The 27,778-nt window shown below is 50.4% G+C and overlaps 1 protein-coding gene across 1 annotated transcript; it reads right to left on the reverse strand.

Annotated features, from left to right (window-relative positions):
• Positions 1-1,139: 1,139 nt before the first annotated feature.
• Positions 1,140-27,778, reverse strand: LOC142821492 (uncharacterized). The gene is made up of 9 exons (XM_075912555.1): positions 27,577-27,778; positions 26,792-27,258; positions 24,140-24,370; positions 23,805-23,827; positions 22,990-23,105; positions 21,760-21,819; positions 19,622-19,822; positions 4,169-4,282; positions 1,140-3,879 (listed from the first exon to the last, which is right to left on the reverse strand). The coding sequence occupies exons 1-9, from the start codon at positions 27,689-27,691 to the stop codon at positions 2,870-2,872; spliced, it is 2,337 nt and encodes a 778-aa protein (XP_075768670.1). The 5' UTR covers positions 27,692-27,778; the 3' UTR covers positions 1,140-2,869.

Consider the following 27,778-nt stretch of genomic DNA (forward strand, 5'->3'; position numbering starts at 1 on the left):
CAGCGCTTGTTTTAGCGGCCCCAGACAAGGGAAGGGCAAGAGCCACAGTCAGGGCCTGCTCCAGCAGCCTGGCTGGAGCCAGAGCCATAGCTGTGTTGTGGGCAGTGTATGCTTTGGCAGACTTGGCCAGGGCTTGAGCCATAGTGGCATCACAGGCAGGGCGTGCTTCAGTGGCCCCAGCCCAGAGCCACGTGGTGGTGGGGGTCACTCCAGTAGCTGCTCCAGCAGCCAAAGCCAGGGCCACATGGTGGTGAGGGACGGGGCTGCTCTAGCAACCAGGGCCGAGTGGTGAGGAAGTCTGGTTCCAATTCCACTTCACTAAAGAGTTCCATCTTGGGATCTCAAAATGTAAATCTGCAGGTTATCTGAGGGATAAAATAGGCAGCAAATGACTAGAGAAGTGTTCTGTCTCCTGTTCATATTTAAGAGCCTAAATAATCTCAAGGAGAACAATTCTCTGATCCCCTATAGTCTTGTCACTTGTGAAGGCATCAGTCACGTCAATAGCGTTGATTGTGCCAATGACTATTTTTCTCCTCATGGAACTTATTTCTCTCAATCTCCCTCTCTCTCACACAAGCAACTAAAACTTTCTTAATGGATGTTGATTATTTTCTATTGATGACATATTAAAGGGACTTTTCTGTGTTTCAGAGAAGGCTAAAGCATGCAGATACTATAAGAAATCTAATTATTGATTCTACATCCTATATACAGTGTAGTAATGTAGACTGAAGAAAAAGAGCTGGATGAAATTTTCTGGTGATATCCTTAAATTCACTTTCTGAGTGTCATTAACTTGCAACTGCAGAATGAGCTTTAGAGTCAATGGCGAGGGATGGTGCATTCATTTTTTATGCTTTACAAATCAGTACACTTTCACTGGATTAGACTGGGAGGAAAGTGGAGTGGTTGGGATGAAGGGCACACTGCAGAAGTTACAGGCAAAGAGGGCACAATGCAGGATTAGTGGTAAAGAGTGCAGATGCAGCAGATGGGGAACTCATGGATGCAGGAACAGTGGATCAAGGCTGGGTGGGAATGAAACCGGGCGCCAAGCGGGAAAGTTTTCAGGGTGCATGTGTTCAGGGTCATGCACATTGGTAATTACTGTCGAAGCAAAAACACGCTCCTCTGTGTTTAGGCAGCTAACAAACAGCTTTATTAATTAATAAAGCACAGCATGAGCCAAACGTGGTCACAGCAGAGCTGGGCCCAGTAAGGCTGCTAATACAATCAATCCTAGTATCTTTATTCCCTTAGCCAAACAGTCTGATGTCAGGGCATCCAATTACAGAAATCCTCAATTAAATTTGGAAAAACAAAGCCTTATCAACAAGATGGCGGACAGGTACGAGGGAGTATATCTCCTGTCCCAACCAGCCCAATTAACACATACCAATAGCCCATCCTGTAGGCCTCTTCTCACGGGGTGACAGAAAGTTCACTCTGGTCTACGCGCTTGAGAGAAAAGCTGAAATGGTTTCTGATATACAAGATGGCTTCTAGCTAAACATAAAATAGCTTCTACATTACCTTTTGTTTCAGTATTTTTCTTCCATAACAATTTGAAGTGTGTGTGTGTGTGTATAAAATACATGCGTGTGCAAAACTTCTCAGTAACTCGTGTGCCACAGTGACACACACCCAAACAAGTGCACAGAATGTTACTTAGTGTGCACAAGAAAAAACTCGCTCTACTCCTGGATGGAAAATTTTACAAGGAATACTAGTTGAGGGCTTCAGGTGGGGGTGTGATCTCAAAGAAGGAGGGAATTGACATGCAGGTCACTGAAAGGCTACAATGAGGAGAGAAGTATCAGAGGGGTAGCCGTGTTAGTCTGAATTTGCAAAAGCGGCAAGGAGTCCTGTGGCACCTTATAGACTAACAGAAGTGTTAGACTGAGCATAAGCTTTCGTGGGCAAAGACCCACTTCATCACATGCATCTGATGAACTGGGTCTGCCTACAAAAGCTTATGCTCCAACACTTCTGTTAGTTTATAAGGTGCCACTGGATTCCTTGCCGATAATGAGGAGAGAAGACTCCCACAAGCTCTCGCTCCCCCAGCTTAAGTGCTACTGTGAAGGAGGAGGAGAAAAACACACTTCTCCCTGCCATGGCAGATCTGGGGCTGGGGTCATGGGATAGCCAACTGTCCTCCAGCCACGGCATGTCTGGGTCAAGGTTGAGACCAGTAGATAGAGGTATCTCTCCCCACCAAAGCCCTATAAGCTTGCATGGCATTTAATAGTCTGTGTCACAGCCAACCGGCCACACAGGCTAAAGGGAACTCAGATTTATGCCCTCTATGAGTCCTCCAAAGGCTAATAAGATTTGAGCTCTGACTGAAGCTTCCCCCCAGTCAGAGCAGCTGAATGATTTTCTCTCCTCTGTGGGTTGTCTTATGTTTAACAAAGTCTAACCTGTGTTTGAAGCCTTTTCTGCAATCAGAGATGTTATGAGGTGACTCTTGTATATATTATCGGATGGCTAGTAACGCAGGAGTACTGACTTAACCTTTTCCTGCAGTCAGAGCAGCTGAAGGGTCTCTTTCCTGTGTGGGTTCTCCTACGGGTACCAAGATCTGAGCTTTTACTGAAGCTTTTCCCCACAATCAGAGCAACTGAAAGGTTTATCTCTTGTGTGGATCATCCTGTGTTTAACAAAGTATGAGCTTCTACTGCAGCTTTTCCTACAGTCAGAGCAGGTCAAGAGTTTCTCTCCTGTGTGGGTCCTCCTATGTCTAAAAAGGTTTGACTTCTGACTGAAGCTTTTCCTGCCATCAGAGGAATTGAAAGGTTTCTCTTCTGTGTGGGTCCTCCTATGGGTAACAAGGTCTGAACTTTTATTGTAGCTTTTCCCGCAGTCAGAGCAAAGGTTTCTCTCTTATGTGGGTCCTCCTATGGGTAACAAGCTTTGAGCTGCTAATGAAGTTTTTCCCACAGTAAGAGCAATTGAAAGGTTTCTCTCCTGTGTGAGTCCTCCTATGGGTAACAAGATTTGAGCTGCTAATGAAGTTTTTCCCACAGTCAGAGCAATTGAAAGGTTTCTTTCCTGTGTGGGTCATCCTATGGGTAACAAGGTTTGAGCTTCTATTGAAGCTTTTCCCGCAGTCAGAGCAACTGAAAGGTTTCTCTCCTGTGTGGGTCCTCCTATGGGTAACAAGGTCTGAGCTGCTAATGAAGTTTTTCCCACAGTCAGAGCAATTGTAAGGTCTCTCTCCTGTGTGGGTCCTCCTATGGGTAACAAGATTTGAGCTGGTAATGAAGTTTTTCCCACAGTCAGAGCAATTGAAAGGTTTCTCTCCTGTGTGGGTCATCCTATGGGTAACAAGGTTTGAGCTTCTATTGAAGCTTTTCCCACAGTCAGAGCAATTGAAAGGTTTCTCTCCGGTGTGAGTCCTCCTATGGATAACAAGGTAAGAGCTTCTATGGAAGCTTTTCCCACAGTCAGAGCAGTGATGGGGTCTCTCTCTTGTATGTATTTTCCGATGGTTCATAAAGTGTGAGTGCTCACTGAAGCTTTTCCCAGAGTCAGAGCACTTGAAGGGCTTCTCTCCTGTGTGGGCTCTTTGATGTTCAATAAGAGTTTCACAGTCACTATAAGAGCAGGGTGACTGTTGATGGGGGATTTTCTGTTGAACAGTTTCTGTGTTTCTTTTCTTCCCTCTACTCCTAGGACTGGATTTACCCTGTCCCTCTTCTGGATGGTTTCCCTGCTGTCTTTCTGGGCTATGCTGAATCTTACAGCTCTCTCCTTGCTCACATATATGGAAAACATGTCCTTCAGATCTTCCCAATAACATCCCACATAAAGCCATTTGCTCCAGTCCTTCCTGCTGAAGACTCTTATAGTTCTCAGTCAGCATCCCCTCACCTGTTGGGATAGAGAAATAATCCAGACAGGAGTTATTCTCCATGATAACCTCAAAGGAAAAAAAGAGGAATAAAAAAAGGGGGATACTCTCAAATAATGGTTGAATTATCATGAGCTGAGTTCATCCTCCTCCTTCACAACCCTTCCACAGAGGAGAGAAACCAGCCTTGACACACCCACCACAGGCTGACTAGAGTTGAAGACAAGCTAACAGACAGACTTCATAAAAACACACAAGTTACATCTCAGAGACAGAAATTGGTTTGAGTCAGTTTAACTGATTGCTCACCTGTCTGGGTGTGGCTGATGCTCTCTCCTTCCTGACAGCTCTGAGGATCTGAGACCCGCAACTCTTCCTCTCGCTTCACCCAGGAGACCACATCAGTTTCAGAGACTGGAAATCCTGTTTGGAGAGCAATGAACCAAGTGTTGATCTTGTTCATTAAGGTCTGTGCCATTACTGCTTCCAAAGCCAGGATCCGAGTCACCCACCCAGAGCGGCTCCTTTCCCACCTTGCAGAGGCTGGGCTCTGGCTGGACAAGAGCCCAGGACACACTCACCTGCAGTAAAGGTGAATCACCCCTACCTCCTGCCTTGGGAATGGCCCAGCTCATTCCCATGGGGAGCTGAGCACTCTGCTGCAATCTCTAGGGTACAACTCAGTCCCCCTCACAGCCCGTTCCATCCGCTTGGCTGGACAGGAACACACTGCTCAGAAGGGGAGCTCTAGTGAGGGCTTGCAGGTCTGACACCAAGGTCCCCAGGCAGGGCTCAGACTGCAGCAGCCACATAGAGGACCCAGCAGATCTCTAGCTCCCCAAGCCTCTGTCCACAAGACTCCTGGCTGGTGGGCTGGGCTTGCCCTGATCTTTGGCTCAGATGCTCTACTTGGGGTAGGAGGTGGCAGAGAAAGTTGCCTGAGCATTTAAGTGAAACTTGGCTGGTTGCTTCAGGTCCTGCCTATGCGCCACACTCCTGACCCCAATTGCCTGCATCTGGTTGGCCCTGCCAGCGTCCACAACAGCTGCCATTCCCATGGCTGCCCAGGGTGGTGCTAGGCTTCTCACCGGGCAAGCCAGGGCAGAGCTGGGCCGTGCTGCTTCTCTGGTGCTTGCGGCTGTTGCTCAGCTCCCCCTCTGCAGCCTCGCTTCTACTCTGCCAGCAGCAGCCTTTGTGTGGTTTCCCAGTCGGGCTCTTGTGGCGAGCCTGACCTTTGATCTGGTGCCCCTCCAGGGCTGAACAGAATCTATCACCTTTACACCTTCTGAGTGTGTTCCTCATAGCTTCAGCCCCACCCGTTCTCGGACCTTCATTTAGTGTTCAGATGATCCACCTGTGATGTGACTATGGAGATCATTGTGCTACTGCTGTTACACAACTGCAAGAAACTTTTGTTGAAATGTGCCATGTCAATGTGAATGTTCTAATGGGATGACTATGATTATCTTGTTTATGTCCCTATTTTTGAACTAGAATAGGCAGGCATTGGCAGAATGGTGGGGCAAAGGGTGCCAACTAACCAGGCAAGCACATTCCTGAGCAGGAGGAGGCCAATCAACACACAGATCTCCACAGCAACTGCAAACACACAGTCCTAAGAGATGGCTCAGAAAGTCACTGACTCTTGCGCACATGAGCAGGATGAGGGGATAATGGATATGGATGTTTTGCTCAAAAAAACAGGCAGAAGGCTAAGGGGGTAGCAACACACGGAATGCAACATGCATCTTGTGTCAAATGTGTCAGAATACAGCCTGCAAACTACATGACTGATACTATTTGGTGTCCGGAAGGTGGACTGGCGTTAGTATGCCCACATCTAAAGGACCTCCGCCCAGCCTACAGGGAGGGTTTATAGAGCCCAGAAAACCAACTGATTACACAGGACAAATAATGAGAAAACAGGGATGGGTGTGAGGGTCAAAGGGCTAAAATAGAGGGAACCATATGGGGATACCTAGCAGAGAACCCCAGACAGCACCCTCTGCCCTCCGAAGGTCTCAAGTCAGCCAGTGGACACTGCCCATTGGAACTCTGCCCGGATACATCATCGGATACAGGAATGGAAATAGGCCCCACAGTGACACACCCCTCCACCAGCCAACCTCCTCTCCCTGGTTTTGTAGATTGCCAAATTGGCGATAGCCATGAGGAGGTTGCACAGGAGGTCCCACCGCTTTGTGGGGCCACGAATAGGGTGCGTATAAATTAACCAGTGGGGTGAAAAGTGTAGCCCAAACCTCAACAGAAGGTTCTAGAGGAAACAAAAGAGGGGCTGTAACCTAGCACACTAGAGGTAGATGCGTGCCAAGGTCTCACTCATGCCACAGAAGAGGCAAGTCTTGGCAACAGGGGTGAACCGCACCAAGTACATGCCTGTGCTCTCCACACCATGCAGGATTCTCCAGCTGATGTCCCCAGGGGGCCATGGAACCAAGCTCGAATAGAGGCTGGCCCACTGGGGCTCCCCACCCTCTATTGGTGGTAGGAGCTCCCGCCACTTGGTGTCTGGGTGGGACATGAGGGTGGGGAAGTGAAGCGTGAAGCATAAGTGTGTACAGGTGATTCTTTGGCATGGTTCAGAAGGGGACCGGCTGCAACGTGCAGCCAGCTTGGGTGACAAGGGGGAGGTGGTCGGGAAGGCACATGTGGATGGGGGCTGATGGAGAAATCAGGAGGGCCGGGGGTGAGAGGTGGGCAGGGTGCACCCTTTCGCAGGACCCTGCTTAGGTACACCCGAGCAGTGGGCAGCAAAGTGTCCTTTACTCCCTGAAGTATGCGCAGGAGAGTACATAAGGTGGCGAGCCCCATGCGCTGAGCGAGCGCCCGAGGATCCACCCAGTCTCCCCGGTCGTAGTCCAGGAGGTCTCTGACTCTGGTGACTTCTGCCAGGACCAAACTCTGGTGCACCGAGGGGAACTCCGCAGCCTGCACATGTAGATGGGAATTGCGTAGCATCGGACCCGTGCTCCACTTGATGGCCTGAAGTATGGTTGGGAGGGAGCCCGCCTACCACCCAGCCCCTACCACTAGGCCAGAGCTCTTGATTGAATTGACCCGGGCAGAGGAGGCCATCAAGGAGATGGCTTGGCAAGCCTCCACCCTTGCCAGGTCGCCCGGATCCTGGACCAAGAGGAGCATGTTGATAGCATACACCGACAGGATCAGACTCGTCTCTGGCTCGTGAAGCACCAACCCCATCGACCTCTTGCAAAGGAAACGGAGGAAGGGCTCCAGGGCCAGACCGTACAGCTGGCCTGACAGCAGACAGCCGTGACATACTCCTCGAAGCTGACCAGTGTGGTTAGGGTCCAGCTGAGCTTGACCAAGCACTCTGCGGAGGCGTACAGCACCTGGAGAAACCCCACAAAATGGGACCCATGGTTCATCCAGTCGAACACCTTCTCCTGATCCAAGGACAGGAGGATGAACGACAAACCATCCCAAATCCCTAGCTCTAGAAGATCCCAGACCAGGAAGAGGCTGTAACAGATGGTACATCCCCGGATGGTGTAGGTCTTGTCCGGAAGGACCACATCCACCAGCACAGACTTTAGTGTTAGGGAAATGGCTTTGGCAAAGATTTTATAGTCTATGCTGAGGAGCAAGATGGGACACCAATTCCTCAGATCGTGGAGGTCCCCCCTCTTAGGCAAGGCAAGCATGGCTCGCCTGCACAATATAGGGAAGACTCCGTTCTCCAAGGAATGAGCCCAAAAGCTAGCAAGGTACGGGCCGAAGATGTCCCAGAACACGTGGTAGAACTCCATGGTCAGTCCATCCATGTCCAGGGATTTACAGGTAGGCATGAGATGGAGGGCTTCCGAGAACTGGGCCAGAGAGAGGCATAGCTCTAGCTGGTCCCGACTGCCCATGCTGACCGTCAGGAGTTCATTCCAGAGAACACTGTGGGCATTGGCTGGATCCGGGGAAAACAGAGAGGGATAGAAGGCATGAGCCCTCTCGCGCATCTCCACCGGATCAGTGAGGGGGGTGCCATCCTATGCCAGAAGGCAAACAATGTGCTTTTTAGCACTCTTCTTTCTCCAGGGTGTAGAAGAAGAGGGAACCACAATCCATCTCCTTCAGGAGATGCAAGAATGAACAAAGGCACCCCGGGCCAAAGGTCCTCGAGGGCCCGGAATTCCTCCTGCTTCTCCTGGTATGCTCCACAGAGGGATGGATCTCCAGGGTCAGTGGCCAGCCACCTCTCTGGCTCAAAGACCTCCCATTCCAACTGCTCTATTGCCACATCCCTCCCCTGGCTGCCCCCCCCCCCCGAGTGGAATCATGGCAGAAGAGCCATGTGCGCACCTTCCCCACATTCCACCACTGCCGTGCCAAGGAACAGATGCACTGTCACCAGTGCCAGACCAGCCAGAACTCCCAGAAGGATGCTACAAAGCCTGCATCCTCCAGCAAGCTGTTATTGAATTGCCAGTAGGCCAGCCCTGGCCTCTCTGAGGAAAGAGAGCCCGTCATGGCCACAAATTGCTGGTCCGAGAATGGGGCCGGCCTAATACTCCAGGAGTGGGCCCGGAAGAGATGACGACAAGAAAGATAAAAGTGGTCCAACTAGGAGTGGAAAGACCGATAACCCACCACCCAGACATAGGTAAACACCATGTCCCCGCCCAGGTGGAGGTCCCGCCAGATGTCCACCAGGGGGTGATGGCCTATTATCTCCCTGAGGACATCTGTTGTGGCTGGGCACTGCTCGGTCCCCATATGGTCCCGATCCTTGAGGTACAGTTGAAATTTCCACTCAGGACCAGGCATTCACGAGGATTCAAGGAAGACAGATGCCCACTGATAGAAGCATAGCCTCTTTGGGCTGGACATCGGGGCATAGACGTTAACGAGATTTAATGTCAGCCCCTCTGTCCAAACCCGGAGATGCAGCTGGTGACCCAGCATGACCACAGCGGTCTGTAGTATCTAGGGCTGCAGGTTCGGGAACAACAGGGTAGCCAACCCAGCTTGACGGGCTGACAGGTGGCTGAAATAAACCCTGTCCCCCCACTCCAGCTGCCAGCTAGCCTCGGCGGCTGGAATCGTATGGGTCTCCTGCAGAACATGACAGAGTACCCCCCCCCCCCCCCGAAGGAAGAGTGTACCTGACATCTGTGGAGATCCAACCCGCAGCCCCAGGTTTTTAAAGTGGTAAGGATGAGTGCCAGCATCAAGAGGGCTGGGGAAGATCCTCGCCGGCAGGAGTGTCAGCGGCCCCGATGCGACCCCGCAGGAAACCATGACCGTATCCGAAAGTGAATAGGGCGTCACGGAAGCTGCGGACCCGCTGGTAGTGCGTAGCCTCCCACCGCCCAGTCCCTTTACCCTCCCCCAAGAGGGCCCTTACCATTTGTAAGGCAAGATAGAAATCTCCCCAGCGCTGAAGGGTGAGAGCAACCTTGTTCTTGGAGCCACTAATGTCTTCCAAGAAAACATGCATCTCGCCCTTCAGCACGTCTGGCTTCAGGCCCTCAAACGCCTTGGGGCCAGACCCCTCTGTGAGCCCCACAACCCATCAACACAGGGATGCAGGGCCTCTGGAGTTCCTGCTGAGAAGACAGTGGCAGAGGGAGAACAGCCCCAAATGGGCTGGGAGCAGGAGCAACGAAAACCGCCTCTCGCGGGCCAGTATCTGGACTGAACATGGCAACCCTGGGGGCAGCAGCAACAAAATAAGGGGAGGAAAAGAGGTCAAGCAAAAGATCAGGAAAGGGAGGAAGGGGAGTAGTGGGAGGAAGTGGTGGGGTATTAGGGAAAAGACAAGGACCAGAGGAGCAGGAAGAGGGCTTGGAAGCTCAATTGGAAGGGGGACTGAACAGGGAGAAGAGTGCAGCAGGGGCTAGGAGAGGGAGCAGGGCAAGAAGCCTCAGCAGAGGAGGTGCCAGGATGCGGTGCCTCCTTGCAGGGCAGTGAATCAATGGCAGCAGTAGGGATAGGTAACATCTCCCCAGCGCTGGGCTCCAGTGCCAGAAGGTGCAGCACCAGAGACCTCAGTGTCGGGGGTGATGGACAGTAACGGTTGCTCCTGCCGACTGAGAACCTCCAGGGTTTTGATGGTCACAGCCAAAGTGTTGCTGATGGCCGAGCAGACAGTCGCACCCTTGGGTAACTCAGAGGCAGGGAGAAGGGATAGCAGCGGGTCGGAGGGGGAAAGTAGAGGATAGTTGTTGTTGTCCTTCTACGGCATGGTAATCCCCCTCTGAGGCAACCAGGGTCAACCTCAAAGTCTCCATCTCCTAACAGAGGAAGGCGAGCCCACTGCCCGCCACCAGAGGGTGATCTTTGTCGGTGTCAAGGTCAGCTGCTGCCCCCTCAGTGGAGGCGGGGACAGTGGGAGCCACCTCCATGGCTTCCCCTTCTTGTAGGGACCCTGGGAGGGAGTTCACCTCTCCTGCAACCTCCGTGGTCACCTCAACTGCCCCACGGTGCTGTGAAGTGTCCAGGGGCTGAGAGGGAGGGATGGCTCCAGAGTCCATTTCCATAGGTTGAAAGAGGTTGTCCTCCCCCTCAGTAGGTGGGGTACAACACCGGGCATACTTACGGCACCTCCTCATAGAAAGTTCCCAACCCTTGGAGTAAAAGGGCTGGGCCTGAATGGTGAAAGAGCCAGGGGACAAGAGCAGCAGTGGGAGGGTAAGAGAGGACGGGGACTGGGGAGCAGGGGAAAGGGACACGTCCCCCTGAGATAGGTCATAAGAACGGCCATACTGGGTCAGACCAAAGGTCCATCGAGCCCAGTAGCCTGTCTGCCAACAGGTGCCCCAGAGAGGGTGGACCGAAGACAATGATCAAGCGATTTTCTCCTGCCATCCCTCTCCAGCCTCTGACAAACAGAGGCCAGGGACACCAATTCATCCCCTAGCTAATTGCCTTTTATGGACCTAACCTCCATGAAATTATCTAGCTTCTCTTTAAACTCTGTTATAGTCCTAGCCTTCACAGCCTCCTCTAACAAGGAGTTCCACAGGTTGACAACACGCTGTGTGAAGAACAAATTTCTTTTATTAGTTTTAAACCTGCTACCCATTAACTTCACGTGGTGTCCTCTAGTTTTTCTATTATGGGAACTAATAAGTAACTTTTCTTTATTTGCCCTCTCCACACCACTCATGATTTTATAGACCTCTATCATATCCCCCCTCAGTCTCCTCTTTTCTAAACTGAAAAGTCCCAGTCGCGTTAACCTCTTTTTATATGGGACCCGTTTCAAACCCCTAATCATTTTAGCTGACCTCTTCTGAACCCTTTACAAGGCCAAAATATCTTTTTTGAGGTGAGGAGACCACATCTGTACACAGTCTTCAAGATGTGGGCACACCATAGTTTTATATAGGGGCAGTAAGATATTCTGTGTCTTATTTTCTACCTCTTTCTTAATAATTCCTAACATCCTATTTGCCTTTTTGACCGCCACTGCACACTGTGTGGAAGTTTTCAGAGAACTGTCCACGATAACTCCAAGATCTCTTTCCTGATCTGTCATAGCCAAATTAGCCCCCATCATACTGTATGTATAGTTGGGGTTATTTTTCCCAACGTGCATTTTACACTTATCCACATTAAACTTCATTTGTCATTTTGTTGCCCAATCACTCAGTTTGGTGAGATCTTTTTGGAGTTCCTCACAGTCTGCTTCTGTCTTGACGATCTTAAACAGTTTGGTATCATCTGCAAACTTTACCACCTCACTGCTTACCCCTTTCTCAAGATCATTTATGAATAAGTTGAACTGCATTGGTCCCAGGACTGACCCTTACGGGACACCACTATTTACCCCTCTCCATTCTGAAAATTTACCATTTATTCCTACCCTTTGTTTCCTGTCTTTAACCAGTTCTCAATCCAAGAAAGGACCTTCCCTCTTATCCCATGACAATGTAATTTACAAAAGAGCCTTTGGTGAGGGACCTTATCAAAGGCTTTCTGAAAATCCAAATATACTATATCTACTGGATCCCCCTTGTCTGCATGTTTGTTAACCTCTTCAAAGAACTCTGATAGATTAGTAAAACATGATTTCCCTTTACAGGAACCATGCTGACTTTTGTCCAACAAATTATATTCTTCTACGTGCCTGATAATTGTATTCTTTACTATTATTTTGACTACTTTGCCTGGTACTGAAGGGTATGTCTACACTACAACGTTAATTCGAATTAACTTAGTTCGAATTAGTTAATTCTAACTAAGCTAATTCGAACTAACGGATCCAGACTAAAAAACTAGCTCGAATTAGCGTTTTGCTAATTCGAACTAGCATGTCCACATTAAGTGGACCCTGAACCAGGATGGCCGGAAGCAGTGCCGGCAGGGCATCAGAGGAGGACTTAGAGCGTGGAGATGCTGTCTCAGGCTAGCCACGGGCTGTGCTTAAAGGGTCCCGACCCCCACCCCGGACACACAGTTCTCAGGGGTGCCCCGCTTGCAAAGCAGTCCTGGCTTGGAGTGCCCGGAGTACCCACACTGGGCACATCACAGCACTTGGCCATCAGCCCGGCGGCACTTGCCGCAGGCTGCCATCTGGGGAGAGGGGGACAGTTGGGGGGCTGCAGGAGAGCTTCCACCCCCAGAAGCCCACAGAGCCAGCCCAGTCCTCCCTATCGGGGGCTCATGCCCCATTCCTCCCTCACCTCCTTCCACTTACCCTTCCCTAGCCCCTCTTCTTGATGTACAAAATAAAGATAACGTGTCTTCCAAAATGGAATGTCTTTATTGAACAAAACTGAGGGAGACTGGGAAAAGGAGGTGGGAGAGGGGAAGAGAGAGGCTGGGAGAGGGGAGGGCAACTAAAATGATCAGGGGTTGGGAACAGATCCCATATGAAGAAAAGCTAAAGAGACTGGGACTTTTCAGCTTAGAAAAGAGGAGACGGAGGGGGGACAGGATAGAGGTCTCTAAAAGCAGGAGTTGGGTGGAGAGGGTGCATACAGAAAAGTTCTTCATTAGTTCCCATAAAGAAGGGCTAGAGGACACCAAAGGAAAGGAATGGGTAGCAGGCTTCAAACTAGTAACAGAAAGTTGTTCTTCACAAAGCAAAGAGTCAACCTGTGGAACTCCTTGCTCCAGGAGGCTGTGAAGGCTAGAACTAGAAAAGTGTTTAAAGGGAAGTGAGATCAAGTCATGGAGGTTGGGTCCATGGAGTGCTATTAGCCAGGGGGTAGGAGTGGTGTCCCTGGCGAAGGTTTGTGGAAGGCTAGAGAGGGATGGCACGAGACAAATGGCTTGGTCACTGTCTTCGGTCCATCCCCTCCAGGGTCCCTAGGGTTGGCCGCTGTCAGCAGACAGGCTACTGGGCTAGATGGACCTTTGGTCTGACCCAGGACGGCCATTGTAAGCTCAGGGCTCAGGGTCGGGGGTCTCAGTGGACCCCCTTGATTCTCTTGCACACCTGCTCCTGAGTGGCCAGGCTGGCAGCTCTCCTGCCCTAGACAGCCACTTTCCTGTGCCTAGTGCGGAGATCGTGGACGAGGTCCACGATGTCTGCACTAGCCCAGGCGGGTGCCCGCCTCTAGCGGTCCCAGGAAAGCTCCCGGGAGCCACCAGCCTGGTCCCGGGAAGAGGGGGAGGGCTGGGGGGGCATCGGGTGGGTGGCTCGATCCGTGCTAGGTGCAGGGTCTGCTGGCTGGGTGCTGGCAGGCTTGCACCTGGCACGGGCACCGTACCCAGCCCGTGCCCCTTTAAGGGGTCCGGGACCGGGAGGGGGGCAGACGAGTTTCCCTGGTGTTGGCCAGAATGGCCACCAGGGAAACCTGGGGAGGGCTAGCCTCCCCCTAGTTCGAATTAAGTGTCTACACACCCCTTAATTCGAACTAGCTAGTTCGAACTAGGCTTAATCCTCGTAAAATGAGGTTTTCCTAGTTCGAACTAAGCGCTCTGCTAGTTCGAATTAAGTTCGAACTAGCGAAACGCTATTGTAGCGCCTATGAAAGTTAATCGAACTAACGGAGAGACATCCCCTCTCCAAAAGGAAGAAGAGCAGAGGAGTGCAGGAGAAAATACAGCACCCCAAAAGCAGGGAGCTACCGAGGCCTCATGGAAGGTTTACAAAAGCCTACAGAAGGCAGCCATACTAGAAGGTGAGTTAATGCCTTCTGGTGTCTAAATTAGCCTCACCTGAACACAGCCCAGCAGCCAGGATATTAAATAGAGGCCTAATTGGGAGGCAGCTTGCAGCTGGAGTTAATTAAGCACCTGCTGCCAATTAAGGCCTCCGGGTTCCCATAAAAGGATTCATCTCAGGCAGCAGGAGGGGTGGGGCATGGCACAAAGAGAGCAGAGCAAAGCTGAACCCCAATGACTAGCCTGTGATGAGAATAACTTGGTAAGTGGGGACCCTTGCCTCTAGGGAAATCCCAGGGCAACAAAGGGGGCCCTGTGAGTCTCTGAGGTGCCCAAGTATCTGCCAAGAAGCACAGAACCCCAGGGAGCTACCAAGGGACTTTGTCACACACTATATGAGAAAAGTCACAGAAGGGGCATGTTGATACTGGCTGAGAGGCAGCATTCCGACTGCTGACTGTACTGGTACTGTTATTGGGTTGGGACAAGTCTCACTGTACTTGTGCCTGAGGAGCTGGGACACTAGCACCCTGCTCCTTTCCACAAACTTGGCTGAGTGCTTTGAGCATCCGAATGGAGTCTGGGTTTTTCTTAGTGGCAACCCTAGGCTGTGCTGCATGGGCAAGCCGCACGCTCTGCCAGTGTCACTGGCATCAGAGCTCCAGAAAGAGCTGCCCTGAACAGCCATAACAACACTGTGGCACTAGCAGCAATTCATATGGCGCTGCAGGAAGCAAAATTATCAAATCACAGCAGCACCTGGGAATTCTGGTGTAAATCAGGACTCCATTGTGCTATCGGGATGCTCATATGGAGCTAAGCATCACCCCTCTTTAGTGTAGGTACCCTTCCCAGCCCTGAGAAACAAGGACGCACTATAATAGCTATTAAAGAGAGAGGTGATCGCACACAGGGAGTAATGTTAGTTCGAACCAAAGGCTTTGGTTTGAACTACCACATCCCAGCTCCTGGTTCCAACCAGCTGTGATTCGAACTAGCACATGGGCGTAATCATGCTAATGAAGCACGGAATATTTAAATCCCAGCTTCATTAGCAATTTTGGTCGCCTACATTTGCATCCCTATCTTAAGATAGGGAGCAAGTGTAGACGTACTCCATGGGACTTGAAGACTGAAGGCCCAAGTGTCGACCCTACACTAGATCAGAGAGGACGAAGACTTCCTCGATAGAAGGCAGCATTTAATCCTGGAAAAACGGCAGGTGGAAGAGTCAAGAGGGCAGTACAGAACTAGAAAGAGAACTGGCAGCATGTAATGTCTAGGAGGGGGAAAAAGGCCAGCACAGGAATCCCCCAATGCTATAAAGGTTAGTAATCACTTTCAGGCTCTTTGGTGGTGAATGCTTTGGAAGGGACCTCACAAGAAGGAAGAGAACACCATCTACTGCAAGGCATGGGATGCACAGTCCTAGGGATGGGGGTTCCACAACCACCACCCCCATAAGAAGACGACGGGTGGTGGTGGTTGGGGAGTCTCTTCTAAGAGGGACTGAGGTGTGCTGCTTACTGGGAGCTTGAATTCAGGATGCAACTAAGAGTCTTACAAAACTGATCAAACCTTCAGATCATACCCCTTCCTGCTTCTCCATGTGGGAACTAATGATATGGCTAAGAATGACCTTGAGCGGGTTACTGTGGATTATGTAGCACTGGGAAGAAGGATCAGAGAATTCGGAGCGCAAGTGGTGTTCTCGTCCATCCTCCCTGTTGAAGGGAAAGGACTGGGCAGGGATCTTCGAATTGAGAAAGTAAATGCATGGTTGCGCAAGTGGTGTCGGAGAGAAGGCTTTGGTTTCTTCGACCATGGGACTCTGTTCCGAGCACAAGGATTATTAGGAAGAGATGGGATCCACCTAACAAAGAGAGGAAGAAGCATCTTCGTGGGAAGGCTTGCAAACCTAGTGAGAAGGGCTTTAAACTAGGTTCATTGGGGGATGGTGACCAAAACCCTGAGTGGAGTGGGAAAGTCGGATACTGGGAAGGAATGCAAAGAGTAATGAGCAACAAAGGAGGACCCCTGATTCGAATGGAGAAGGTAGGGCAATCAACTGGTTATCTGAGTTGTACACCAATGAGAGAAGCCTGGGCAACAAACAGGAAGAACTGGAGGTCCTGGCCCAGTCCAAGAAATATGATTTAATTGGGATAACAGACTTGGTGGGATGACTCGCTTGACTGGAGCACTGTCATGGAAGGATATAAACTGTTCAGGAAGAACAGGCAGGGGAGAAAAGGAGGAGGAATTGCATTATATGTAAGAGCACTATGATTGCTCAGAACTCCAGTATATAGAGGGGAAAAAAGCCTGTTGAGAGTCTATGGGTTAAGATTAAAGGTGCAAACAACAGCAGTGATGTTGTGGTTGGGGTCTACTACAGGCCACCGAATCAGGTGGATGAGGTAGATGAGGCTTTCTTTGGACAACTGAGAGAAGCTTCCAGATCGCAGACCCTGGTTCTCATGGGGGACTTTAATCACCCTGACATCTGCTGGGAGACCAATATAGCAGTATCCAGGCAATCCAGGAAGTTTTTGGAGAATGTTGGGGATAACTTCTTGGTACAAGTGCTGAAGAATCCAACCAGGGGCCATGCACAATTTGACCTTCTGCTCACAAACAGGGAGGAAGTAATAGGGGAAGTAGAGGTGGCAGACAACCTGGGAAGCAGTGATCATGAGATGGTAGATTTCAGTATCCTTACCAAAGGAATAAAAGAGAGTAGTAAAATACACACCTTGGACTTCAGAAAATCAGACTGACTCCCTCAGAGACCTGATGGGCAGAAATCCCCTGGAATGCTAACATGAAGGGGAAAGGAGTCCAGGAGCGCTGGCAATATTTTAAAGAATCCTTACTGAAGGCACAGAAAGAAACCATCCCGATGTGTAGCAAGAGACGCAAACATGGTAGGAGACCGGATTGGCTTACAGGGGAAATCCTTGGTGAACTTAAGCACAAAAAGGGAGCTTACAAAAAGTGGAAACTTGGACAAATGACCAGGTAGGGAAATAAATGTATAGCTCGAGAATGCCAGGGGTTTATCAGGAAGGCAAAAACACATTGGAATTGTGACTGGCAAAGGATGTGAAGGATAACAAGAAATATTTCTACAGGCATGTTAGCAAGAAGGTGATCGGACAAGGTGTGGGGCCCCTACTGGATGAAGGAGGTAATCTAGTGACAGATGATGAGAGGTAAGCTGAAGTACTCAATGCTTTCTTTGCTTCTGTATTCACGGACAAGGTCAGTTCCCAGACTAATGCACTAAGTGACGCAAGATGGGATGAAGATGGACAGCCCTTGGTGGGTAAAGAACAGGTTAGGAACTATTTAGAAAAACTAGACATACACAAATCCATGGGTCTGGACTTAATGCATCCGAGGGTACTGAGGGAGTTGGCAAATGTCATTGAGGAGGCTTTGGCCATTATCTTTGAAAAAGAGGTGGAGGTTGAGAAATCCCGGATTATTGGAAAAAGGCAAATGTAGTGCCCATCTTCAAAAGAGGGAAGAAGGACTATCCAGAGAAGTATAGGCGAGTATTACCTCGGTCCCTGGAAAAATCATGGAAGGGATCCTTAAGGAATCCATTTTTAGGCACTTGAAAGAGGGGAAAGTGATCAGGAATAGTCAGCATGGATTCACAAAGAGCAAGTCGTGCCTGACCAACCTGATAAGCTTCTATGATGAGGTAACTGGCTCTGTAGACATGGGAAAGTCAGTGGATGTGATATACCTTGACTTTAGCAAGGCTTTTGATATAGTCTCCCACAATATTCTTGCCACCATGTTAAGGGAATGTGAATTGGATAAATGGATGGCAAGATGGATAAAAAACTGGCTAGAAGGTCGGGCCCAGGGGGTAGTGATCAACGGCTCAATATCAGGATGGCGGTCAGTTACTAGCAGAGTGCACCAACGTTTGGTTCTAGGACCGGTTTTGTTCAACATCTTTATTAATGACCTGGATGAGGGGATGGATTGCATCTTCAGCAAGTTTGCAGATGATACTAAGCTAGGGGGAGAGGTAGGCATGCTCGAGGGCAGATATAGGGTCCAGAGTGCCAGACAAATTGGAGGTATGGGCCACAAGAAATCTGATGACGTTCAACAAAGACAAGTGCAGAGTCCTGCACTTGGGACGGAAGAATCTGAAGCATTGTTACAGGCTGGGGACCAACCGGCTAAGTAGTAATTCTTCAGAAAAGGACCTGGGGATTACAGTGGATGAAAAGCTGGATGAGAGTCAACAATGTATCCTTGTAGCCAAGAAAGCTAATGGTGTATTAGGTTACATTAAGAGGAGCATTGCCAGCAGATCCAGAGATGTGATTATTCCCCTTTATTTGGCACTGGTGAGGCCACATCTGGAGTATTGTCCAGTTCTAGGCCCCCCACTACAAAAAGGATGTGGACACATTGGAGATGGTCCAGCAGAGGGTAACCAAAATGATTAGGGAGCTGGAGCATATGACTTATGAGGAGAGGCTGAGGGAGTTGGGTCTGTTTAGTCTGCAGAAGCAAAGAGTGAGGGGGGATTTAACAGCAGCCTTCAATTTCCTGAAGGGAGGTTTGAAGGAGGCTGGAGAAAGGATATTCTCAGTAGTGACGGATGGCAGAACAAGGAGCAATGGTCTCAAGTTGAGGTGGGAGAGGTCCAGGTTGAATATGAGGAAAAACTATTTCTCTAAGAGTAGTGAAGCACTGGAATGGGTTAGCTAGGGAAGTAGTGGAGTCTCCATCCCTAGAGGTTTTTAAGACTGGCCTGAGAAAGCCCTGGCTAGGTTGATTTAGCTAGGACTGGTCCTGCCCAGGGCAGGGGGCTGGACTTGATGACCTTCTGAGATCTCTTCCACCTCTATGGTTCTATGATTCTAAGGTCACACAGGCAGTCTGAGACGGGCAGAGAGCTGAACGCAGGTCACCTGAGCATGAAGCCAGACATTCACACAGGAAGAAAAAGTCCCTACTGGAAGATATTTCACTCTAAAAAGACAAAACAGATGATGTGATTTATTTCCATTGCACGCAGAGGCAAGTGAGCCCCAGAGACAATGAAACTGAACTTTTGTAAGGAAACCCAGCCTGTGCCTGAAATGCAAGCAGAGCCCTGCTCACATTTATCTACTATCGAGCCACTTCCCACAAAACACTTGCAGAGCATGAACTGCCTCATCCAACCTTCCTCAGCCCCAGCATCCAGCCCCTCCCACTGGCAAGAACCAGCAAGTCAGAGATTAGCTACAGGTAGGGAAGGACTCTGGGACCTGCACCCTGCTTCCATTGGCTCAGCACACTGCCAACAAGGGGAACCTGCAGGCACTAAGAGCAGCCAGACCCAGAACTCTGGTACTTGCTGTTCCTGCCTGAGCCTTTCTACTCACACCTCCAGTCAAGGCATAAAATGGGCAAGACAGGAAGGAAGCGCACTGAGACCTTAACTGTGGGAAGAGCAGCATCATTCTTATCTCCCTGAACCTGCTTTCCCTGGGAGGGGAAACGGAAGGGACAGTATTTCACTGTCAGGATTATTGGGGCAGATACTCCTGACATTGGGGGCAGAGGCAATGAATTAACCTGAACCAAACCCAACCCAGCTGCTCCAGAGCCCACCCAGCTTCTGTTACACAAGGGGACAGGAATCCTTACCCAGCCAGGTCACAGCCTCATAATTCTCCTGCATCACATCCCTGTAGAGGGCTCTCTGGCCCGGGTCCAGCAGAGCCCATTCCTCCTCAGAGAAATATACAGCCACCTCCTGGAAGCTCACCGGCTCCGCCACGGCCATTTCCTGTCCCTGGCTCTGCAGGCTGGAGGCTGAGCTGGAATCAGACATGGGTGTTCTGCAGCCTGGAGGGGGAGAAGGGGAATTGGAGACAATTCAGAAGGGGCTTTAATCCTTTCCACACCCCAATTCTCCCCAGATTCTGTTCCTCGTGACATGTGCTAGACTCTGCCATTGTGGGCAAAAGCTTTAGTCTAGATATTCCATAAACAGCGCACACAAGTTAGATCCCAAATCCATATTCATTTCTCTCCGTATCTGGCTTGAGTTACAACATTACTGTGTCTGCAACAATGGGATATAGTTATCGGCACCCAGTGTTTCTGATAAGCCACGTATTCATCTGCCTGGACATGGACATAGATTAAATGCAGGCTGCTGTATTTAAAACCCTTAGTCTTCATTCATGGATTTGCAGCACAAACTTTGCTCTCTCATCTGACAGAGACGTTATAAACCCTTTCCAAAACAGAGAGTCAGTAAAGTTAACACCACCATTCAGATGCTTATTATTAAACACGTGCTGAGTGTTAGCAGGATGAGATCTTAAAATTCATGGATTCATGGGATCAGAAGATATCCTTAGTCATGCAGTCTGACCTCCTCAGTGTCACAAGCCATTACACTCAGTCCAGTTACCCAGGCACAAAGCTGTTTCCCCACAGTGTATTTTCTAGAAAGTCCCCCAGGGATCTGAAGACCTCAAAAGATGGAGAATCCACCAGGTCTTTGATCATTTGTTTCAACAGCAAATTCTCTTCCCTATCAAACATTTGTGCCTCTTTTCTTGTCTGAAATAGTCTGGCTTCAGCTTTCACTTACATGGCTCTGTGGGAGCCAATCCACTCGATGGGGTGAGCAATTCATTTTGATGGGGGGCCAAATGGAATGTGGCTGAGAGCTGCACTCTTTCATGACATTAATGCAGGATCTGGGATGCGTGTTGGGAGGAGGACCCTTGGGGTAAGGGTTTGGGATGCAGGACAGATGAGGGGCATGTAGGAGGGAGTTTGGGTGAAGGAGGCAGGCTGTGATATAGGATACTGGATTAGCCAACTACTCAGATATTTAAAGTAATTTTAATTTAGAGAAGTCATTTAGTGGACAAATAAGGGGCTGTGGGTTTCTGATCACTGAGAGGTCTTGCAAATATAGCTGCAGGAGGAGGACAGAGTTTGGGTATGCAAAGCGGGGGGCAGGAGTGGGGAGCAGAGATGAGGAAGAGAAGGGAGAGGTTGGGGTGTCAGAGGCAAACTCTGGACAGGAGACTTATCTGAGTGACTCCTGGCCACAGGCCAAGCACCTCAGGCAGGCAGGGAGCCTGTCCAACCCTCTCTCAGGCTGCAGGGCCATGTGCGTGTGTGAATAATTATGATCCAGAGGGGAGCTGGCACAGTGCTTTGTTTCTGGTCAGAAACCTGCCAATGAGATTGTCCTGGGGGTGGCAGCAGCGCCTGAAGCCTTCCCCCCTCCCCTCTGGGCTCACAGTCACTTTCTGAGTGGCTTTCAGATGGGGAGTGGTGTTCGTGGGTTGGATCCGATGGTTTGGTGGGGTGGATCTGACCCATGGGCTGATCTGACCCATGGACCCATTTTGTGCAGGCCTGCACTAGACTTAACAGCCCTTGGGCATCCACCAGTTTCTTGCATTGAACAAACTGATACCATGGAAGCCAGTCAGTTCTCAGCCTTTCAGCCTATTTATTGTTTGAAACCAACCCCATATTGAAATTGACTGAGCAGTGAAATCTGAGCCGGAAGGTGCTGTCCTTTGTGTGCTTTAAATTTACCCTTTTAGCATCACAAACCCAGACCAGTGTTTCTCCAAGTGTCCATAGGTCTCCATGCAGTGCCTCTGGGTCTCCTCACTGATCAATGGCTGAGATTTAGGGCTGTGTGCACCGTGGTTGCTGGGTTTGTTTGGTAACTTTAATGACAATCTCATGAAGATGTTTTCACAGGAATTTCTCATCATTTAAAGAACTTCCACCTGCAAACTCACCTTGTCTGAAAGCTCCCAGGGATTTTCCTCCTGCTCTCTCCAGTGCAGAGGGCAGAGTGTCTAGTGGGCGAAGGGATAAGAGAAGTGAGATTCCAGGCTCTCCTATTTATAACAATGTCCCCACGCTGAACTCTGCATTTCACTTGTATCAGAGACCAGACAACCACACTCAGGTATTTAGTATGAAAGAGTCTGAAATTGTCATTTGCTTTCTAACTCGGGCACCTCCCAGCAATGGAGCCAATATCCCTGCAGCCTCACCCCTATCCCAGGAGAGAAAAGCTGTAAATGAGATTTACTCTTCCCTCCTCACCCCCTCCCTCTTGGCTTCTCATTCCCTTTGTAGGGGCAAACTGAGGCAGTCCATGGTATCTTGCTGAGAACCGCCATTCAAATCCTAAATTCAAGGCCTGAGAATTTACTGCATAAGCAGTTAACTTGACCCTGGTCGCCCTGGCTACCACATTACAAGAAGGCCTCACTCTGATAAGGCCCAGACTGATGCCTAAAACTTCACAGGAATTATTTTCACTGTCTTCTTTATTCCTTAAAAATAAGCTTAGATCCCAAATATCACCCCTGCAGTAGACGTATTATATTTCCAGCCGACAGAGTTGCCATCCAACGGGCCTTTGTTTATATTGGCTCATTTAGCATGTTAGGAATAACTACTTCTATTATTGATAACATGTTTAATTGGCAATGAGTGGAGATACTGAATAACCTTGTAGTTTATTAGCTTACGTGCTCATTATGTTTCTGCCACTAAACATATCAAATCACTTCCCCTCTGTCCATCTGCTGCCTATATAACCTAATGCATATTTTGATTAAGTTAGTGCTAACCAGGTTAACCCCTAGGTGGTACTCTACCAGCGCTGATGTACAATAAATCCTCTGCTTTTTTTCACCTGCACCCAGTAGGTCTGGAATTATTCCCTACACACTTATTGCTTATCATCATAACCTGGAGCTGTGGTGGCGGAACATGTTGCCATCACAGTAACTTTAAATATTTTGATCTCAGAATGGGAGCTTCAGAGTTTGCAAACCCCTGGCTCTATCTGCAAGCAGTTGGGTCTGTTCGCTCAGAGCCTCTATGGACAGCAGAGTGATGGGGCCGTCATTCTCTGTGTGTGAATTGAGGCAGGGGGAGGTTGGCTTCAGAGGCCAGATTCAATAGTCTCAGATACCTGAACCTCTTTCCCCTCATCCATCCCTTCTAGGTACCTTTGAACTGCCTCAGAGTCTCCGACAGAGCAATCGTTTTCTGGGAGAAACCTCTGACTTGTTCTTCTAGTTCAGGGGAAATCTCTTCCGGCAGCTGGAATTGCCCCGTCTCACACCTGGACAGAAACAATTCAATGTGATTGTATTTCGTTTACTGCTGGTAAGTTCTGGCTAGTAAGTCTCAGCTCTAACAGGCCTGGTATTAGAATTCCTCCAATTCTCCCAGCCTGAGAACAGGGACAACATATCCCATAGCCATGCAACCTTCCCCTCAAAGGTCCCATTTCTGTTCTTCACTTCCAGCCCGGGGGAGACTGGCTGGGGGAGTAAAGGGGAATAGTGTCCATGGCCAACTCACTCCTTGGCCTCCAGACACTAAGGGAAAGGAGGTTCCCACATGAAGGGCTGAAGGAATTTGTCCAGTAGGGATTAGACTGAGACACCAGCTCCCCTCTCCCCAGCTCCTTCCACACAGGTCTCCAAACAGCCCTCGGGAGGGACAGACTCTTAGTCCCTGCTGCCCTGGGCTGAATGTGCCCAATACCCAGCAGTGACAGGCCCATGTCCCACCCCACAGTCCTAAGGCAGCCAGTCTCCAGGGAGGTGAAAGCTCTAGGAAACACTTGAGGTCAGACTCTGCCCTGAATGGGGAATTCCAGAGTCTAAAGTGCGAGGATGAGACCCTCAGAATTAAATGAGTCCGAGATATTCATGTCTAACATCTGGCTGTAGAGCTCTGGGGAGATGTGGTGCTAACATCCGCTCCAAGCCCTTTCCCTGCTCCATGAAGTGTGAAGAGAGTGAGAGCCACATACCTGCTCAGGGTGCTTCTGATGTCCTAGAAAAGAAAAGAAGACACAGAAAAGAATCTCAGCCCCATTGGACACACAGGGGATCTTAGGGAAGGGATTTACAGACATGGGAAGAGAGGCCATGCCCTGGCCCCAGGAACATGGATCCCCTGAGCAAATGGGGCTTTGCCATCTCTAATAGATCTGTGCCTGTAACTCTACAAAGCACAAGAGTCATTCACATGGCAGCAATGCACAAGGTGTTACACTGAGATCTGGACAGCTGGGCTCCAGCACTTGTGATTTAGGAGCCTCCCTTCCCTACGTGAGGAGCTGGGATGTTTCTCCCTCAGTCTCACCTGCAGGAATTCACTTGCTGGCTTCTGACACTTCCCCTCCAGCTCACCGATCAACTCACTGAGACAGGAAATCTGCACAGAGAGTTTCCTGACAGTGTCAGTCTGGAACCTCCAAACCTCCTCATCCAGCTTCTCCAGCTGGGCCAGCAGGAGTTGTTCTTGTTCCTCCAGGAACTGCCACAGCTGCTGAAACTCAGCCACAATCATCTGCCTCTCTGCTTTGGTCCATTTCTGTATGAAAACAGGGAAAGGGCTGATCAGGGGCATGGATGGAGCCCAGAGCCCTTTCATGGGGAGCTGAGTGCGCAGCAGGAAGAATTTATTGGAAAACCCTACAATTTGTAACATTTGACTCTACTTTGTGATTACTAGGTAGAGGCGTCTCTCCCAGCATCTCCTCTGGCCCATGTCCCTCTGAAAGGGATATTCCCATTCAGAACCAGAGCAGCAGGAGGCAGGACTCAGCACCAGCCTGATAGAGATACCCACGGAGGAAAAAGCAGCAAACATGTTAATGAACCAAGTGAGCAGACAGCCCTTCAGAGGGACATTCAGCTCACTTGGGGAGCATGTCTGGGAAAGCCACAACGGCTGGACATTAATTCATGCACTGACACGGATGCTCAGGGCCTGGCTTTTCCCTTCTGCTGTTGTTTTCCTTCTCAGTAGCTTTTCTCTCTCCTCCCTCATAGTTTTCAAATGAGTCTCCAATTTTTCCTGAAGAAATGGAAATCAGCATGAGGGCAAACCCCATCAGATGTTGGGAGCCCCTTTGTCTGCCTTTAAGAGAGTCCCAATTTTGTGAAGCTCTGCCCCGACCGGCAGGGACTCAGCCCTGAACGTGGCTTTGTCCATAGAAAGAGACACAGGAGGAGACTGCGGATGCAGCAGGACACCTGCAAGGGTGGTGGCACAAGGATGCAGGTGGTTAACAACCCTCATCATGTAACCCAGCGTTTCTCAAACTGTGGGTCGCAACCAACTTACGGGGGGGGGGGTCGCAGCTGGATCCGATTTTTGTTTGGTTGGTTGGTTGGTTGGTTTTTTTTCCATTTGTGTCTTCCCGGCATCTCCAGACACTGCCCAGTCAATTTTCCCCAGCTACATCTGGCAGGGGAGTGAGGAGTACCACAGAATCTAGTGAAGAGGAGGAGGGGGAGAAGGGGGCAGTTGCCTGGTGCCGGGCTGGATAACACCTGACCAGCAGAGACCAGCAGCTTGCCACATGATGCTTCCCCTGCAAGCTGCTAGCTGAGGCAGCGGGCCAGCGGCAGAAGCAGACGCTTTTAAAAGTAAGATTCTTTCTCCATGCCTGGCTCTACGAGGGGAGGGGGGAGATTTGATTGGAGTGCAGCTCCAGACACTGAGGATACCTGCCTCAGGGGGAGGAGGGAGTGCACTGGGATGGGAGGGTGCTGGGGGGGCTTGGCTCAGGGGAGGGGTGGGTGCAGTCACAAACTGGTGCAATTTTTGCTTAACAACTTTGGCTCCCCCCCCCCCCCAACTTTTTTTTTTAGTGGGTCACGGTATCACAAGGTTTGAGAACCCCTGGTGTAACAGATTACAATTTTACAAGTGACAGTATTTTTTAACCTGCTGCCAGGCAGAGCTGGTAGAAGAAACGGGCTCTCCTGGGGCCAGGGATCTCTCATGAGGTCTGCCAGGGGTGACCACAAGAACTGCTCCTGGCCAATGGGAACTCCAAGCAGCTGCAGACTGATGTTAGTTGCCAGAGGCAAGGGGGTACTGCTGGGGCAGTGGGAAGTTTAACCAGTAACTGGAAGTGATAAACATGAGCAGTTAACCAGTTTGAACTCTTGCTACAATCCAACTGAATCCTAGTTGTATTTGGCATGGACCTGCACTTCCTGAAGCCCTGCTATGGGCCCCACACAGCATCCAGCCCAGCAACCTCATCTACTGCCAGTTCATGCATCGGAGTTTAACCCCCAGAAGTTCAGCATCCCAGTGGGAAACCTCTTCTCCCTGCTGGGCCTAAGGTTTTATCAAGGCATCTTTCTCTCTTAAAGGGCCACACTTCATCACTATTCAGTGATGCTGAGGGACAGGGAGCAGTGTAGTCTAACAGTTGAACCAGGGTTCAGGACCGAACTCTATCCCTGACATGTTTGGTGACTATGAGCAACTTGCTGCCCCACATTCCTTTCCCACAGTTTGTCTAACTGGACTGACACCTGCTCAGAGCAGGGACTTTCCCTTGCTGGGTATTGTGCAGGGCCCAGATTCCAATATGGATCTATAAGGCAAATGACAGATTATTGTTCCTGTTCATCCAATCAGTAACAGCTTGTAACCTCCTCTTCTCTAGTCCCAAGGCAGCTCACTGACAGAGTGGCCTGTACCTCCTGCAATCTAAACTGCTCTGATTGTTAACACTTTACCTTGTACAAGTACCCCTCCTGTCACCAGTGAGGGCTGGGTTTCAGGATTTAGAGCCTCAGAGACACATTTCCCACATCAGGTATTTGACATACTTGCCACAAAGCCAGAGCATTTACTTTTTACAGCATTTCTTGTACCATGAAGGCTTTAAGGAGCCGTGTCACACCTGTACCCAGTAACAGTCAGTGAAATTAGCCTGTAATTAAAACCAAATGTTATTTCCCATCACACTGGACAGCAACTTTGTACCTTGTACTCCTGAGCAGCTTTCTGAAAGGGCACCACCATGTGAGTTGGGGATCTGTCACACACCACACAGATGGGAGCTTGCTCCTCTTTGCAGAACAGCTTTGGAGCCTCCTGGTGCTCCCCACACACTCTGCCCCATGTTGCTCTCTTTGCTGCCTGGGAACTCAGCGGCTTGGCTAGTTCCACCACCTTTACCAGCTGCCAGTTGGGCTGGAGGGGTCCCTGCTGCTCAGTGTCTCTGCCCTGAGAGCTAAGGGGGGCCTGGCAGGAATTGTGCCCACACTCCAGAGTGACAGGGGCTGTGAAATCCTCCAGACAGACGGGATGCGGCGCTTCCTCCCGGACACTTTCCACGAGGTTCTCTGCAGCCATGGCTGCCTCTGGGCTGGGGGACCGGGGCCGTGTCACTGTCCTGTGCTCAGCAATGGGGGGGCAGGTCCGGGGAGCAGCTGTCCGAGGCACCAGCACTGAGGATACAAAAAAATCAAAATTTAAAACCAGAAAAAATCCCCCAAAGCTTCGCTCACCCTCCAGGGCCTCCCCTTGGCCCCTCAGCTTCCTGCGCCCCCCCCCCCCCGTCTCTGCACACTTCATGCCAGGGCCCCTCCTCACCCTGTGTTCAAATCCCCCCCCACCCCCCCGCATCAGGAGGCACCAACAGCCCGAAGGAGGAACAACACGCGCGGGGCTGAATGTTTGTGACGCGACCGCAGAGGCGGGGGAGGGGGGGGGGCAGCGCTGGGGCCGGCCCGAGGCGAGGCCCCGATCCCCAGCGCCGGACTCACCCGAACTCAGCACGGCCCCTCTCCCAGCTCCCTGACGCCGGGATGCGGCCTCCCTCAGCCCCTCCCCGAGCGAGTAACGGCCCCAACGGCTCCCGGCCCAGGGAGCGCGGCGCATGCGCAGCAACCGCAACGAGCTCCGCTACCTTCCCCTTAGCGGCGGGGCCTGAGCAGGGCCGGGAGTGACAGCGGCGACGCCGAATGG

The sequence above is a fragment of the Pelodiscus sinensis genome, chromosome 31, assembly GCF_049634645.1.
Source record: "Pelodiscus sinensis isolate JC-2024 chromosome 31, ASM4963464v1, whole genome shotgun sequence".
NCBI lineage: Eukaryota > Metazoa > Chordata > Testudines > Trionychidae > Pelodiscus > Pelodiscus sinensis.